At 36.7% G+C, this 19,099-nt stretch overlaps 1 protein-coding gene across 1 annotated transcript in view; it reads right to left on the bottom strand.

The window, feature by feature from the left end:
• Window positions 1–18,379, bottom strand: part of LOC104524538 (teneurin-3) — a gene marked incomplete at its 5' end in the record, with an annotated part of 101,367 nt that extends 82,988 nt beyond the window's left edge. The window contains 3 exons of the mRNA XM_010167458.1: window positions 5,711–5,723; window positions 13,070–13,162; window positions 18,142–18,379. Of these exons, the coding sequence (XP_010165760.1) occupies window positions 5,711–5,723; window positions 13,070–13,162; window positions 18,142–18,379 (344 nt within the window). The remainder of the gene's footprint in view (window positions 1–5,710; window positions 5,724–13,069; window positions 13,163–18,141) is intronic.
• Window positions 18,380–19,099: the final 720 nt, after the last annotated feature.

The raw sequence follows: 19,099 nt of genomic DNA, 5'->3' as shown, positions 1-19,099 counted from the left end.
GAGTGTATGGTAAAGTATAAAAGTAAATAAAGCTGGAGCACAGACAGTCATACCTCTTTTGTTTAATGTTGCCTACATTTCACATAGCTAACAACATCCCATCTACGATGGGTCATAGAAGCAATACTTGTCATGATGCTCACACATAAAAAAGGCACTTTCCCTTTAAGAAAACACCAAAAAGCCCCAAACATTAGTAATACACTGGTATCCAGAAAGGAAACAGAACTACTCAAAATACTGTATGGTAGGGAGGAGGTCTTTCAGAGTTTATCCGACAAGTAGGGACAGGCTTTCTGCTGCTGTTTATTTTTGTTGGCTTCCGCTACGACTACAGGGAACTCCATTAAAAAGTCAATAATGAGCAATCTGACTATAGCCCACACTACTTATCACAGCTTTCCTGGGTTAAGTACAAAGAAAACAGCAATCTTTCAGATACAAACTTTCTGCAACTTTGCCAAAATGAGTCAGTTGAAAGATTTTTTTCAGGGTCTAAATATTCAGTTCACTAATTCATATCTCCTCACATGTGATCTTACCATAGCAAGATCTGATTATGCATACAGCAGCTAGTTACAGCCTGGGAAGTACTCTACATAAGTGCTCAAAAAGAACCCTAACCAGCAACAGAAATTAAAAGCAAAGCTGAAGACACAGTCTTATGAGTTACCAGTAAACTTAATTTTGTTAAATTAAAATTTCTAAAAGAAGCATTACTCCCTGAGCTTATCTGCAGTAGAATTCTTTAATTTTTGTTCATGCAAGCATAACTGTTTTGGAAGAGCCTCTAAGCATGGCATATACTATCTGGAGTTTTTCTCCTGACACATGTATACAACTCCATGAACAACAAAACCTCAGTCAAATAAAGATCTTTGCACCAGGGGTTTTTCCACCAATTTGTTATGTTGGCAGCTCTGTAGTGTAAGGCTTGGCCTTACCTAATACAGCTTCACAAAATGAATACATTATAGCTAAAAACGGTAAGAAAGCACATTGTGGAGAATTTTGAACTTACCAAGTGCATGAACAGCTAAACAGAACTAGAGAGATGTTTGCATTTTTTAATAGGCAAGATACACTCATGAATTGCTGATACCCAGGTCCTCCTGAAGCCAAGCGCATGCCTACACTGTGTTTGCCTACTCCATGTCACCTATACAGTATGGGTCAGAGGACCTAACACCAAACTAGCTAGCTGTGCAGGGGAAAACCCTCTAGTTACACCACGTGGCACTGTGAACTGCTACTCAGCTGATGGGATTTTCATCCTCCAGGACCCAGGCTTGGATCCTTGCATAGTAATGGACCAACCTATACAGGTATAGCAGCTTCGTCAGAAATGCACTGTAGAGACACTAGAAATTAATTTGCCCCACTGCAGCCTGAGAAAAATACCAGCAGTTGATAAACAAGGTTTGTTATTTGCAGGTGATTTTGCTAAGGGAGGTTAAGAGATGAACTAGAACATCTTAGCATAAGCCCTTTCCTTGAAAAAATCTGCATAACAAACACAATCCCATGAAATATGCTACAGAGGTTACTTAATTTTGAACAATAATAAACTTGCTGGCAGAAACGACAGAAGGGTATGTACTAGATCTACTGATGCACAACAGCACATCCCAATTTTTGTTGGCTTCTGAGCTCAGAGGATTACCAACGATTTCAAAAGACAAAGCCCTTGTGGTTTAAATCCTCTCTAAGAAGGTACTTCATTAAAAATTGTAACATTTTCTATGTAGCAAACACCAAAATAACAATAACTAGCCCTATGTAAAAAATGTCTTGCACTTTACAACACCATTACTTTGATTTTACCAACTCACAGAAGCATGTAGATTCATTAAGTCTTGATAAAGTGTCTTATCCACTTGACCTTTACTGCTCTTTCATTTCTGGCTACATATAGTAAATGCTATGTCCAGGTACATTTCACAAACAATATCTACGTTGATCTCAAGAAAATGCCAGACACAAAGGTGGCTGTTTCCCTCCACGTGCAATGTGTACTGTTTTGGGGGACTGAAGGAAAGCCATACAGTAGATATAATGCTACTCCTCCTAAATATCAGCTTCCATGTTAAAAATAAGAAGCTGCCTGACCAACATGCAATTTTCACATCCTGCTCTTTCTGTTAGGTTCAACAGACTAAAAATGGAAAGTGACATTATATGAGCACTTAAATGGAACTCCATATACTCTAAGCTTTAACAAAGTAATTCTACAAAACAGTCAGCCTCTGATCTTTTCCTTTTTTTTTTTTTTTTTTTTTTTCTCCAAGAAAGAGAGAGCTGAGACATTGGCTTTGGTACAGCACAGCCTACTAGACACTGTAATCCGTATTCTCAAAGCCTTTGAGGAGTTAATCCCATAGATAAACTCAGAGATGGACGCCCATCTGCGGTGGTGTGAGCTGTCATAGCCCTGACAGTCCACCTGAGGCATCAAGGTAATGAAAGAAAATGTTAACTTCTATATGTGAATTCAGCAGTGTGTAGTCCTGGGCAGCACACAGCACGAATCCCCACTTTAATAAATTATTCCTCACCTGCTTCGAATCCCATGAACACAATGCCAGAGCGATTGCACCAGTTGGCAGGAGGATGCCGAGAGAAAAATACTGAACCAAAAAGCCCATCCTGGAATCTTCCTCTGGGTTAAGAAAATGTGGATCTCCCTGTTCCTAATGAGTACAGTTACTAACAAAGTTGTCAGATACTCTGCTGCTACATTGACTTTAAGTGATAAGTATTTAAAGTGTAATGCTATCAGACTTGCACATCTTGTGTGCCTCACTGAGCCATGCCAAACAGTGCTCCTATGAGACGCTCAGAAGGATACGGTATCTGATAACAAATCCAGGCTGCTACCAGATAATGCCAAAATTCTTATGCTCTTGAAATACAATCTATCTACAAATGATTTTAATTATCTATTTATCCATCTACCTTGTCTTTTCAAACCATAGAACTCAAATAGCTAATTTCTAAAACCTTAACTTTTTGCACTACTTGACCAGGCACTGACTTACATGTAAGCAGCACTTTAAATATTTTATTAAGCTTCAGAGTACAAAAATCCAGTGAATCATGCTAATATTTTACAAGACAAGCTAACTCTGTTTTTATTAAATAATACAATTAACTTTTTAAAGCAAATAATCTTCTACTTTTATGTTTATTCAATATATATTTCTGTCTGCTTATTCAATATATGTTTCTATTAAAAAGTGCAGTTAACATTTTAGGAGGGAAGAATTCAGTATGTAACAAAACTAAACTATGGAACAGTAGCAAAATGCAAAGTTATGTCACAAACTAACCCTTGGATTCAAAGAGAGCTGGGAATATACCCTTATTTCACAAAGGGTAGGCATTTTACCTAAGCCTCTGCCCTTAAAAAATAAGACAGAAATCCAGCATCAAAAACCTTAAAGATGTCAACTCAGAAAAGAGAAGCGTACAAATACAACTAAAATAATCATGCTTTTAATTTAACTTGATACTCTCTGAGCACCAAGTGCTGGTGCGCACTTGCTGACATGCAGATGGTTTTCTTCATCCTCATGCAGGGGGGGAAGATTTATATTGAATAAGATTTTCTCTGTGCTGCCACTTCCTCTGTGCAAAATAAAATTGAAGCATCCTCTACTAAACTCAGTAAATGAGAAAGCAGGAGGGGAAAAAAAGTGGTAAAAAAACCCCAATGAGTTGGGCAGAAAGATTAAGTTAACTGAAAACTGTGTCTTCAGAGAAACAGAGACAGATTATCAACACATTCAAGACCATAAGCCCAAATACTTCTGATATAAGATAGCCAGCTGTCCAGCAGCAAAAATGTGATTTAGAGTAACTTTATGGAAGGATCTGTGATAAAAACTTTTGACCTCTGTTTAGAAGAAAATGGATACTATTTATCAATGAAGGCAATATTATATGAACACGTCTGGAAGGCCCTAAGCTCCAGACTGCCAGAAGCATATACACTACACAAATCACAAAGCAAAAAGGAGTATTCCACATTACTTTTAAACAGATTGGTCTCAATTTGTATAGAATTATTGCATAATTTTAACATTCGTAATATAACTTTTACATTACATACTTTTTTTTTTTTTTTTTTTTTTAAGCTTATGCTGAAATTGCTTCACCTTTCAAAAGATTCACTGTGATCTGTAGCTATGATTTCTCTGGCTTTGGGCATCATATGTAGAATGCTTTGCATATACTTGGAAAACATGTGAAAGAGCCTACCTTATCATTTCCAACAACTTTCTTGGCAGCATTTTCATTGTTTTAAAGTATTTCATATAGCACAACCACACCAATACAGTGCTGAATATGTCACAATGTATTAAGAGTCACCCAGAACTTTTACAAAATCTGTACTAAATACAGAACTGTGAACAACGCCCAGCCAAGTTCTATTGAACTTCTCTTAAGTACACAGAATACACATCATATTTTATCACTTCACCAGTGAGATTTAAAGGCAGCTATTGTTATTTTGTGCAAGGTTATTATTTAGATGATGACTGCTGTCACAGAATAAAGGTCAATATTGCTAAGCCTGAAGCATATAAAACAACAAAGCACTCCTCACCTTAAGAGCTACAATGTCATTGATCCAGAATAAAACTGTATTTAGCATATACGTGCTTAAAAAGTCTAAATCCCTTCATCCCTCCTAAATCTTTGAATCTTGTGTATTGTTGTATACTACCAGCACCTGAAGGATCTGGAGCAGAATAAATCTATTAGTTTGGTCATGTTTCTGAATAGAGATTCCACCATGATCAGTAACAAATGTCATAGAGTCACTGCAGTATAGGTTTTCTTGCAGTAGTCTCCTATAGCATCCTAAATGCAGTCTGGTCAGTTCCATGATGGTGTTAATGATAGGTGGCTCTTCAGATCATTACAGGCTATTACCACAAGACCACTGAGGAAGAACAGCTCTAACACTCAGAAGACAGCACTATAAAAGGCATTAAATGTTAGAAATTCTCTCTGACCCAGACTTCTGAAGACGGCCTCTGTCTAAAAAACAGTGTAAGGGGTAGGATTCCCACAAGCATATGCAGTACAATGAGCAAGCAAGTTCACAGAAAAAATTGTGGAGGAGGATAATCTTATTTGACAGAGAACTGTTACATGTGCAAAATCTGTGTGTAACTGTAATCAAATAAGCAGAAACTGGAACTACTGCAGTAGGGAAGTTCACCAGGAACAACACCCTGTCTGAAAGTGGCCAGTACTGGATGTATGGAGGGGATTAATGTCTTCCAGTTTACTTATTCACTAACAGCTCCCTCTTTCTGTAAACAGTCCAAAACTCATGCTCTCACTTATATCTTGTGGCGTTTCCTTCTGTAGGCTAAACATACATCATGTCAAAATGTATTTTCATCTCTAAATTTCAATTTAAATTCAACTGATTGTTCCCTTGTTCTTGTATAATGAGTATGTACAGTTTGCCCTGCAGTAGACAAAGACAAAATTTTTCTAATATTACTCTTTGATTCACTTTATTTTTAGGGTAAATCATACAAAAGCATTAAAAAGTAATTGCCTAAAGCAAAAAAAGCAAAAATTAGGCTCTTTATGGGTCAGGCAAAGGCAACTGTAAAATTGAGGAAAGCTATTTTCAGATACCTGTTGTTTCAAGTGCAGAATATAACAAAACAGACAGTTGAAGACGACAGAATAGAAAGTGACTCGAGGAGAGGTAGAAGAAGAAAGAAAAACTATCCCTATCATTTTGTGAATTTGTTTCTTTTAGGTTCCAAAAGACCTCCAAATATCTAATATCTGTGACACTCTAAAAATTTATTTCATGTAAGTGACAAGTCAAATAACCTGTTGTATTTGACTCATATGTTCTCTTTACAATTTGAGAAAAACTCTGAACATACTGGCAATTACCAGCACAGGGGGCCACTGTTGGCTCAAAAGATCATTGTACTTACTTGACTCTTTCAGGCAAGGCAATACCATTCTGTCTTCTCTAATCACAGGTTAAATACTTCAGGAAATGAACACACTAATCTTTACATTGTGGAGCATAGGTTAATCTTTCCCCAAAACCAACTCAAATCTGTCAGTATATAACTCTTATTAAAAATTACCCATTTGCCTCTAAGGAGGGTTGAGTCTGTGGACACTATTATATGAATTAAGACATTTGTAAGCAAGCCTAGGTAAATGGTCTTATGCATTGTGCTAAGGTCCTCAATCCATTTCCCTGGATTGACTCCAAGCCATGAAGTAGTAATATCTATACCTCTAGACATCTAGAATTAGGAATACATTATTCATATTCTCCTAAGTCTCAAGAGGTAGAAAAAACTTCTATTGCATCCACTTTGAGTGAAAGCAAGTTGAGAGAAATGTAAATTTTTGTGAATTTAGGTTTTGGTGACATATTTACCTCTCAGGACCAATGCTTCAGGAGACATGACCTCTCTGCTTGGAATTTGACCATACTCCTAATGACTTGGTTTTGATGTTTAATTGAATTATTGTATTATTGAATTTCTGGGAGTAAAATCTGTAATTATTTTTTTTTTGTAATGAATACAACTGTAATGGTTGCTCACCTGAACTAAAAATAAAATACTAGATTTTGTCCAAAAATAGTTCCAATTCAAAATACATCTATCTCGAGACAGTAGCAGTTAGTAATTATGCTTTTCAAAAGTATAATGGCATCTTGTAGAACAGTTTGGCAGCACCACGAAGGCAATGTAAGCAAGCAAGACATAAGGGTAGCTACAGCTTTATCTTTTAGTTTTTCTGAAGGTTCAAAGAGGCATAGGGAAGTCAGACAGAATAAATTTCTGAGGTTTGGGAGCTCTCACTCTATTTCAAATATGTCATTATGCAGAGATGGTGTGTGCTGATCTCTGTGTGACCTGGCATTTTATTTGCCATACAAAGAAATCAATTAATCTTGAGAAGATTCTTATCCATCCTTCAAGAGAGGATGGATCCATCCAGCTGCAGCTATTTTAGTTTGCTGCTACTTCTCTCATTCAACTTTTTGTATTTATTTCTCCCTGACTTTCCTTAATGTAAACCAGCTGGATTTTTCCCTCCCGGGAATAGGTTATCATGCTTTTTGTTTGTTTACAAAAACCCTACCAGATACATTAACTGTCAGAATCAGAAGAAAACCATTAACTGTGGAAAAAAAGGTAGTCTGAGATCGCAATCAATCATTGCACTGCATCTACTGACTGGTGTGCGCTCTCTCTGCTGACAGACCCTGTTCATGCTGGATTGAACTGGGTTCTCTGAGTGAGACCATGACCCTCACCTGCCACTTGATATTAGAGAGCTCTGCCTGGTTCACTAATGGATAGATCACATCAATAAATCTGATTCCTTGCACTGACTTGAGGAAGCAGGTGGAAAGAGAAGATTAATCTCTGCTGACTGTGTTATAAGGAAGATGTAAAAGATAACAGAAATTACTGGCTAGGTCTCATATGAACCCTGGTTCACTGATGCATGAGATCAGCTTTCCCAGTAGGCTCCAGAAGGAATTGGATTTTTGTTTCTTCATGAGCGCTTTATGCCTGTCTTCATCTTCTGTTAACATTCTTCTGAGATGAAACCTTGTAGCTGGTGGTGTTTGCCCTTAGCACAGGCTTATGACTGACTTCCACAGAACCATATGGCTGCACTTAACATAAATCCAAGCTAGCACAGAAACTACACTGTGCTGCAAATTTGTCTCAGTTTATTTTCTGTGCAGAATTGCAATAAAAAAATTGCTTAGGAAGAGATAAAAATGAATTTCCGCTTTCTCAGAGCCAATATTAATACAATGGTAATCCCAGGAAAAAGTTTGAAAATCACATCAGATCAAATGATGATCAAAGTTTGGGGGGAGAAAGAAAGAGAAGAGAGCTATTATCCATATGCAAAAACAGAGGAAACATCTGTCGAAACTGGAGATAAGCCTCTTCTAACAGCTTATTCAAGTGTTTCAGAAAAACACTTTACATATGGTAACACTTGCTTGAATTTGGGTGGGTTTACACTGAAGACCTACTTTCTTTACAAACTGAAGCCTGAAAGCCAAGGAAGAAAAAAAAAAAAAAAGAAAGTACTACTAGGTCTGCAAGTGCTCTCCTTACTGCCTGTGCGTTCTTTCACATCTGGCCCCTGGCAGGTTACCGCTCCACTGCTGGCTGCTGCTGAAGACTGGAGCAGTCAGGCATGGCAACCTGCAGCTGAAGCTTCAAACAACAATTCAGACACAAAAGTACCCCAATCTGCTGTGAAAGCCACCAGGACATGGTGACTTGAAGGACTGGACACCAACAAAAGCCCGAAACTTTCCTTCTTTATGTGTACAAGAGTAAATCTCTTCCTCTGCAATGTACCTTCCTTGGTGGTGTAAGAATGTAGTGCTACAGCGTGCAGAGCCCACCTGTAAACATCCTATTATTTGTTCCTCCAAATTCAGATTTGGGCTGGTAGCTCTCTCCCCTGGAGAAAGAGGAGTTCACTTCTATGACATGTAAATACATGTCTAGGAGCAAAAGAACCAGTATAATTGCATGGCTCTGCTGAGCCTGCTCTTTTGTGCTCCTCTCTGCTATGCTGCACTCTGTGAAGATGAACAAGGGAAACAAACAACACTAAGCTACACTTTGCAGAAGTGAGCAGGAGAGTCGGATGCAAAGAATGACTCATGGTGCTGGCTGGCCAAGCAAAGAAACCTGTCATAATTTTAGTTACTCATACTCTTTGTTGCAGGATTGTCAGATTACCTACCTTCCTGAGAAGAGTGAAACTAGACTTATGTATTGCTGAAAAAATATCAAGTGGCTCTGTTCTCCTTAGAGAGTTCTTCTGGGTCTCTCAGAGGACTAGTACTTACACAGTCTTCCATCTAGGTTATAGTAAGTGACTTGGCTCAGGATATTGTTGGTGATACTCACTTCTGAAGGAGGCTGCAGTTGGGAGTGCAACTTGACAGCCCCTTAAGTGCACTTTCTGATACTGACAGTGTTCATGCTATTTCAGTTCTCCTCTCTCCAAAGGAAGAGAGGGTAGAGGAAAGCATCCAAATTTTGCAGTGAGGCCTGGAAATGCTTATGTGAGCAGTAAGAATTTATATTCCAATTCCTTGTTTTGTTCTCCGCTTTTCTGGAATCATATTCCTACCAAGACAGAGAGAGAAAGAGAGAAAGCTGTCTCTGAGATGAGGTATTCTAATCTTGGCCAATTCCTGTCTTGAATATCGAATACATTAAGTGTTCTAAGGAGAAAATCAAAGAAGAAAGGTAGGGCACAAGTACTCCAATCTCTTTTACTATCCTTGCTGTCTTCAGAAAGCTGAAAGAGACAAACTGCTCTAAATGTCTCAAAAGGCGCATGGAGACAATTTCAAAAAGCAAGTATGGCTTAAGAGAGACTCAGAGCTGCATTATCTACCCAAAGATTAATTCAGAAGTAGGAACAAAGGCTGAAATTCTGTTTGCAGCTGAAAGACCTGACTGAGCTGCTGGACATTTTAAAAGGAGAAAAAAACAGAGGGAAGTTGAAGAAGTGAAGTATTATTCTGCCAGTGACTGACAGGACACGATTCTGCCTCAAGCTGCAAGCAGGCTGAAGTTTCTACCATAATGGATCTGTGAACCTTAGCTCACTTATTCATGTCCATAGCTGTGGTTCTCTTGGAATTTGGAGCTTGTGATAACCCGTGATGAACCCTGTGCTGCCACTACTACAATACCAGCAGTCACTCAAACAGTCAGATTCATGTCACCACAGTGACAGCACTGTCATAACCTCTGAGTTACAGCCACTAGCATCGACATGGCAACTGTGCATGTACATGTGATGCAATTGTCATTCTTGTTTTCCAGTCCTTATTGTTTCTTGGTGAAAACTTGTGTACCACACTTGCACACTCTCTCATATGCAACATGCCAAGATTTGTAGACTTAAGAGACCACTGTTCAGGGATTCAACAAGGCAGAGGATTACACCTTGTGCCCAGAAGAGGGTGACATTTTACCTTTAATGGTACTCACTGTCACATATGCCTTTTTGAAGCTGGACTCCCCTTTATGCAACCAACATTATCAGGGACACTGGATGCCGGCACTCTGCAGTCATCCAGGTTTTTGCTTAGCCATGATGTTTGGTATTGTTTTCTTGCCTGTTTGAATGTGACAGAAAGAATCTCCAGATCCTGTTAAAATTCCTTTATGGTTCAACTCAAGCTGCACTTATTGGGATGGCAGGCTTGACTGCACCCATGCAACCACAGAAAAAGGTTAGCTTTCAACTTTGTAAGTTTTGTGTGCTTAACTTTATGGTGTTGATGACTTTTTTTTCTTTACTAAAGTGTTTTTTTGTTTAGCTTACAATTTTTAAGCAAGTTTGAAGAAACTTGAGAGATTGCATTCAAAGGCTTCTTATGAGCATAAGCCATCACAGATACAAAATGTTTGGTTTGATTATTTCTGACTTCTGTCACTAGTAGAGCATACGCCAGCAGCCAAGGTTTCACATCATTTTGAGTCAGTCTTCTAGGTGATGAGGTTCATGCTATTCAAAGGGATTTCACAAGTAATCACAAAGGACAAGGAATAATCTTGGTTTTCATTGTAGATATTCAGACTCTAGTCCTCTAGCATTTTATCTAAGTTCTTTCTTATCCAACCAACCACTCAGTTTCTCCTTCTATACTACTCCATCGACATGATTGCACACCCACTACTACACCTTTTGGGCCCAGTTTTCTCCTCTCCACTCCTGGCTTCTTCCCCTCTTATAATTTAGTTCACTAGGCCCTTATAACAACCTGACCTCTTTTAAACTCAGCTCTCCTGAACTTTTTTCCCCCACAGATGACAAAAATTCCTATCCAACCTCCTTGCAAAGAATTCTTAAGTACAACAGGGAGTTTTCAAACCCCAACCCTGCAAAAATATGAAATGTTGAGAACCTGAGGAGATTCTATTGAAACAGAAAATGCTAGGAAGCTTTATCTGTAAGAAATACAAACATGGTCATTTGCTAATAGTTAATCTTTTTTTTTTTTTTTTTTTTTTCAGATTTTCACATCTAGTTAACTTGGGGAGAGAATTATCAGGTTAGGTAAAAGAAAAACAGACTTTTTCTTTGAAGAAAGTTGATCTGTCAACATGTATACTAACATATGCTTACATATGTCAGAAAAGAATAGTGGTACCAAGTAAAGCCAACAATATGTATCATTAAAATACTTTTAGATTTCCAGCTGTCTTATGATAATTAATGCACTGTGCACAAATCTCTTGAAGCTATAAACAAGTATTCTTTAGGTCTAGGCCTACGAATCATCAGAATTTCTATGCAAAATGTCTCTTTCTATTATTATTATTAACATTAAAATTGTCAAATTCATTAGATTAATATTCTCTCCATAAGGTATATAAACTAAGAAACAGTATATCAGAATGTAACACACGCATGACATGAAAACAAAGAAACAAATATATAATGATTCTAGCTGTGACACAGTATGTTAGTGAGGCTGATAAACTGAATCTTCATGCTGATAGCATGTTGTAGGCTCAAATCTATTATGCTCTGGAACTGATGTGTTATTATCTCTGGACAACTTTCACACCAGGAGATGATCCCTTCTAACATAATTTTTAAAACGAAGGGATTATAAACAAGATAAATTTCATTGTATTGTTACCTGAATTAGTATCAGCTAACAGGAACTTCACATAATATAGTCCATTTGCCAAAATACTTGCATTTGGTGGTCCCATTACAAACATATAAAGCATAAACCAGGCATGGTTCTATTAAATCTGCTTCAGCAATTATGTATTGTGTGGTAGTTGGTGTACAGGGAACAATATTTGGTTTTGTTCTTTTTTTAATATAATATGCTTACATTTTTACTTTAAAGAAAATATATTAGGGTCTTCCGGTAAATATCTGCAGTATCTGAGTTTGCTGATAATGATTAACTAATTGAATTTAACATATGATTCTCTTTCTGCTGTTGATTTTAATTTCTGGCTAAATGAAAATTTAAGAGGTTTTGGAACACAAAGCAAATCAATGTACATTGTCAATATATTTTACAGATTAATTAGTTATTAACGGGCAGATGTTGTTCTCCTCATGTAATCAAACAGCACCTTATCCCTTTTATAATGTTAAGAGTTACAATTAGCAAAACAGAATTTGGACATAAAGCTCTGATTTTTACCATAGTATAAACAAAAAGAGAAAAGGTGAATTTATGACTAATAATTCTTTATTAAAATTTAGCATACTGTGCTGATCAACAGGGTGGAACTCATTAGAAATGGTATTGCTTTGTCATTTCTTTGTTTTGGTTTTTGTTTTGTTTTGTTTGTTTGGGGTTTTTTTTTGTGAGGATCAGAAACCAAATATACTGATTTGGTATAAGAATGCCAAAACATGGTTCAAATATAAGACATATAATAACGACAAAGTTAAGTAGATATGGAACAGTTCTATAACATAAATTTTATTTAAACAAATTGAAATATTAATTTATATGGAATTCTCTATTTCCAGTTATATATTTATCAGCAGTTCTGATTTCAAACTAGCTGGTAAAAAGTATTACAGATTAGACATATAATTCTCCTTGACTTCTTTGATTGGTCATTCCTTATGCTATATAAAAATGTCATAATATTTCTAAAACAAACATTTGCTAAGTAGTAAATACATTATAAACTAAGGATCAAATCTGGCAAATGTGTAAGCATGCAAATAGTTCGCAACAGCTTGCAGAATCAGGCCATAGAGAATTAATACAACCTCAGTTGCACTCTTTATTTTCTTAAATGAAAGCAAACAAGATTTGTCAAAGTTTACCATTTTGTATTTACCATGAGTCAGTATGACAAATTGTTTAAAGGATATTTTTTAAAAAATCAATATAAAGATGAGGAAGTCTGTCCCAGATGTTTTTGATGATTGTAATAAAAATATTTTTTTAAATCACATTTTGTCTTCTGTGTCAACAGTTAGCATCATGCAAACACTTAGAGTCACATACCCATAACTGCTATCGTGATATGTTGGAGAAAACACATCCATCTCTATAAGGTTGTCATGACCATTTGCAAGGACTGCTTGATTTCCTAATTCTCTATACACAAAGATACAAAAAGAGGAAATTAGAGTGGCAATTTCAAATTAAAGAATGGGATGATCCCACAAAAAGAATACACTAATTCTGTTGCATAACTTCCTTTTTCCACAGATGTGCAGAACTGCAACTGCACTTTGAATGTGGGATTTATCTGCCTTCCATGCTGTCCTCTGAACTGTATGCTGGATTGTAACTTGAAGATGTGGTGTCACAAGACTACCACTAGGTAGTCACTACCCTTTGGTGATCCCTTATTTATGTGCCAGTCCTTGAATAAAATTCCTGGCTGCTGCCTGTGGCAAGACAGGCTTCATGACTGAACAGTGTGTAGTGGGGCAAGTTGTTTACTTGATGAGGCTGGACCAGAGATGAAATAATAAAAGTGAACTGAGAATAATAAGAGATAGTCTTTTGCACAGCCAGTCAACGAGAAAATATGCAGACAGCTGGTTACCAGAGTGAGTGGAGTTCTCATGTTCTGCACAGCAGCAGGGAAGGGAAAGGAAGAATCACAGGCTTTGTCTCTCTCAGGGATTGGCAAGAAAATGAAGAGGCAGAAACAAAGCTAGGCACTATTATTTTGTTTAGAATTGCGTATTTCTTTTGTCCTATCTAAAAGGAAAAGATGAGTTTTGCAAAAAAACCCCCAAACCAACAATTGTGTCCATGCTTGCTTCAATGGCTGCATATCTCTGAAGAGGAAAAGGATAAACTCAAGGAATAATGTGCAAATACAACTGAATTCTGGACTACCAGTGCTTGCCTAAGAGAGAGAGGACGAAATACACAGTGTGATCAAATTCCAAGCATTCATGGTGATAGCAAGGGATTTTTGAACAGGAAGGATGCCAGAGAGATCAAGCAAAAATCTAAAGTAAGACACTACTGACACCAAGGGAACCTTATCAGCATATGGGCCCAGTGTGCTAGGATTCAAACACAGATGTTTGGTGAGCACCTGAATGCATGAGAATGTCAGAAGAAAACAGAACTTTTCTTTAATTCAACTTTGGTTTTACATAATGAACATGCCTAATGTGTATATACTGATGTCATAATTAGGGCACATCTATCTTTAAAAATGCATTCATGGTATCAACAATTTAAGTAAAGTAGAGCCCTGTTTCCTCAACTTGCAGACCAGCAATGTGGCATGTCCACACAGGGTCTTCAGAAGAGCAGGACTTGAACTCCATCCCCAGTTTCTGCCTTTATTTTGTGCCATGCCTTCTCAGTATTAGCAACATATTTAATCAAGTCCACGTGTGAAAACCTGGAAGACTTACAGAATGGAACAATTTTGAATTTGATTGAACCAGGCACTGTTTTAGTGGGTGTAACACATAAAATAGCTGCTTTGAGCAGACTTTAACCTCCAGCAACACTGTGCTTTTGCAGACAATCAATCAGCCTCTCCAAAAATTGATTTAAGATTTCCCTGGGAACTATCAACACCCTTTCCACACCTTAATCAATACTGAAGGTGCTAGCTCCATTGGCAATCCACCCCAATAAAGACATATGGGTATGCTCATCACACTTTCGGAGTTTTGAAAATCTTCACATTCTATGAATGTGAAATTAAGTTTGGATCAAGCTTGCAGAATGGTTTTGAAGTATCACATTCAAGGAATTGTTTTGTCTGCACCACTTCTGAGGTATTCTAGTACTTAAATCCTCCAAAATGCTGAAATATTTTCCAGCCATCAAGTATTTCTTCAACCAGTTCCCTCTTTCTTTTGATAAAACTAGTAGATAAATAACTGAATGCAGTAATGTTCCTACCCACTCTATTTTTAAGTATAAATTAGGAGTAAGAGAAGACTAAGCAGTATCAGTATAGACTATGAAAAACTTGTTAGTTTCTTGCTTAGTCTCTATAAAAAATTCACAGTCCATCACACAAAATACAGTCATCTTTCAGAAAATGAGGTATTTTATACAGCAGCAAATCAAGTAAGAAAAATCAAAGCTCTTTGATTCACTGACACTTTAGCACAGATTCTGAATAAAGTTATGTAATATTCTCAGAGATCTATCATTTGACTGGAATATGTAAATTTCCTCTCACCAACAAATTTATCTTAGACATTCAATGCCTCAAATTACTTAAATATTGCCTCAGAAATGCACTAAGAGATGCTACCAGCTTTTATCAACAGTTTTAAACCTAACATAGGTTTTGTCTGCACATCTCAATATATAACTCATTGTGCCTTAGAAAAATTCTGCCCATTCAAAATTTAACAGAGAAAGGATCTAAGGAAGTGATTTACTAAATATTTTTAAATACAAGTAATTTCGATCCTACTAGAACATAAAGCCATGAGAATGTAACTAATGATCTTGGTGCTCAAGAGCTCACTACTAAAACTACTAGGTGAATAAAAACTTAAAGATCAATGATAATAAAAACCCTACTAACATTTCATTATTTAATCATCATTTATAATATTCAGACACCTGACATGCAGTTCATGCATGTGCATTATTTTGGCTGTCCAACCAGTAAATCAAAGAACAAAATGGAAAGTTATTCAACATAGTCCTGCTTTTTTATTTCTTCAAAAGTTAATACTGTTCTATGGTGCTGGTTTCTCCAGCAGATCTATTGCTTCTACAGTTGATCTATTGCTAGATAGGTCTATTGCTAGGTAGATCTATTGCTTCTACCTCGCAGCAGGTTGGGGAAGAATCAAATACTACAGATCATTAAATGTCCCATGAAAAGGTCCTGCAGCCTGCAGGAAATATTTTCTTACTGTCTGTCTTTTTTAAAAAAATGTAGATTTTTACTTAGTCTTAATAGAGTGAAGACAATTTCTGCCACTGCTCAGTAACCTCACTGTCATTTAAAGATGGCATCAAAGATGAAAAAAGCACTCACATAATCCAAGTTACAGTTTTAGACCCTCATAAAGTTTTAAGCAAAACGGAAATTTCTGTTGGATATTACTGATCTGTCACCTCACAGTTTACCCACTTAACCAGTAACAGCAATGCTTTACACAAAAGTATTAACTCTACACAGACCCAAATTGTATAATATGCTATTAAATATACAACTGAATCCAATATTATGAAATATATATTTCAAAGTCACCTCCATTGCTACTGCAAAATGACAGGGACTAAAACCTCCCTCAGGCTTTGCAAATACATCCCTCTCACCTACATGCACATACACAAAAACAGCCTATTCACTATCCAGCTATCCATGACAGCACACTGTATGTCATTTTTATGCCACCCATCACCAATATGAGCCCACAGAGATAAAAAGATAGCTATGTATATCTGCTGACATTCACATTCTGTACCTCTAAATGGCCATCATCTAAGTCAGATTAAAAAAAGGAGGAAAAAAAAGGGCAGCTGACTATGAGCATAAGTTAAAATATTGTCAAAGATTAAATAAGCTTTCTTTTAGACTGAGAAAAGGATGAAGGAAGAGACCTATCACAAAGTTGTTAATATAGTTGAAACCGAGTATAAGAATCACACTCAGTAGGGAAACTTAACCAAAAAGGGAAAAATCAATGACAAATAAGATGGGTTCTTCACCTCCAGAGTTCCAACCAAGTGAGACTATTAGAGAAACTACAGTAGGGCTCTGTCAGTTTTTATGTGAAATTTTCACATTTCAGCTCATTCACAAGTGTTCAAAACTTGAATACTCAAATACCCTTAGCTTTTCATCAGGAACATTTAAAAGATTAAAAGACTCTACTCAGCAAAAAATATTTACTCCAGGTTGGAAGTGGTATTCTCATTCACGTCCTATGTCTTTTTCTTTATAAACACAATAAAAACATGTATGGCAAAAGAAGCAATCATCAAAGACCTTACTCATTTACTGAAGATTAACCAGTGTCTGGAAAATGTCAAACATTTTATTCTCACTACAAACTTATTTGGACTATAAGAAAACTCTTTGTTAATATACTAAATAATTATCTGATTATGACGATGAAATCCCTTCAGCGGAATCCTATTCCACAGTGTCTGTGTCTCATAAGCAGTACAGGAGGGTCCGAGAAAACAAAGAAAAGGAATAGCCATTCCCAACAGCCTACCTGAACAGCTGCTTGAAATATCTACTGGGACAAAACTACCTAGTAGAGAATCTTAAGCTCATGTATGTTTGAAATGAGTAAAAATCAGCTAGGCTATCTTTACTTTGCTACAAAGCATAATTTAAAGTGATTCAAAGAATGAACTTCATAGAAACTTTCAAAAATTACTGTCTGTTTCAATATAGTTATAAATGCTCAGTTTGATGACTAAATTGGAATATTATGGCTTTTGTTAATAAAAAATTAGTGCTGACTGAGTGTTACATGGGTACTAATTAATCACTGTAGGTAAATTCAGCTCTGTACCAGTAAGTCCTGTAAAATTGTTTTACAGGTCATTCTGCATCCAAAGAAGCTAGTGTCACCCTTTATATTAGCTGCTTCTTTCCTAGAGCCAATTCTAAAAGACAAAAAAGAATGAGGACAAATCTATAATTATAACAGAACTGAGTGAGTTCTTTTGTCTCACCAAATCCTAGATAAAACACCTAGCCTCACATGGGTATTTCTTTAAAGGGACCAAGCACAAGAGTTTAAAAGTACTACTGAAAGTTCCTTGACATTTGATCTGTATGGCAGTATATATTTGACACGTAACATCTGGCAAGCAAGGCAAGAAATTTCTTCAAACAGTCAAAAGTCACAGATTATGATCAGAAAGGGAAGTCCATGTCTGGAAAAATTAATATACTCTCCAAGTTCAATTACTCTGCAATAGGCATTGTAAGGGAAAAGAGTGTCATTGTGGATTTTAGAGAGAGGACAGCTTTTTTCAGTACTGAAAGGTTTTCAGTTTTGTTTGCTTGAATGAGGGGAAGTATTAGTTGCTGGTCATCTTTCATGAAGTTACATGTTTTCTTTAGAAGTGCCACAGTCTATAGTAGTACCTAGAGTAATTACCTGCTTTCCAGTGGTGCATTACTGCCAAGGACCCAGCTGTCCTGCAGCTGGACTGACTCAGGTGTGGTTTGCAGCTCGGCGGGCAAAGCAGCCGGCGGGGCCGGACTCTGATTCCTCCTATTTGTCAGTGAGTTTCTGTTAAGTGAGGTGATGGATGGGTGATGCTGTGCTGAATGTTGCTTGTGAGAAGGTGGCAAAGGCTGCAGGGTCGACTGGCCTTGGTTATTTGGAGGTTGTTCTAAGAAGAAAGAAAATTAAAGTTCATTATACACCAGCTTAGCATTTGCTACACCCAAAGCAGAATGAGAAATTCAATATAATCCTATCATCTAATATATTTGCACATTATTCTATTAGCAGACATTCAGCGACATTCTCTAAGAGCAAGTTTACCCTTGATACACAAAGTTCTAATTAATATACAACAGATGGTAAAATTGCTTTTGGTTTTAATTTGTTTCAGGGTTTTTTTTTTTTTAATCTGGTTTTATTAACACCTACAGAAAATAGCATCTGACAGATCCCCTAATGTGCCTTCAGATTTCAGCTTTTTTTAACAAACCAACCCTGAAATTAAATGGGTAATTTCAGTACAACACAAAGGTTTTCAAAATGCATATAATCCCTATAATTATTTAATGGAGTTTTTTAAGCTTTATTTAACTGCAATAAATTATTACAAGCTAGTTGCTAAACAGCAGTAGACTAGTTTAGTGCATTTCAAATAAGGCAGATCTGCACTATGATCTGCTAATAGATGCTAAGTATTCTTTAGCAGAAGGTCACTCTGTGAAGCAGATGTTGCTTCATGGATATTTAACAGACTGAATCACATCTGATTACAACGTCAGAAGACTCATATACTTAATGACCGTCACATCCATTAGAACACACACAGAACAGATTTTCCAATTTCACACTATGCAATATAACTACAGTTTGAATGAAGTCACAGGTG

Source organism: Antrostomus carolinensis, unplaced genomic scaffold (assembly GCF_000700745.2).
Source record: "Antrostomus carolinensis isolate BGI_N321 unplaced genomic scaffold, ASM70074v2 scaffold395, whole genome shotgun sequence".
NCBI classification, from domain to species: domain Eukaryota; kingdom Metazoa; phylum Chordata; class Aves; order Caprimulgiformes; family Caprimulgidae; genus Antrostomus; species Antrostomus carolinensis.
This window is presented reverse-complemented; position numbering and strand designations above follow the sequence as displayed.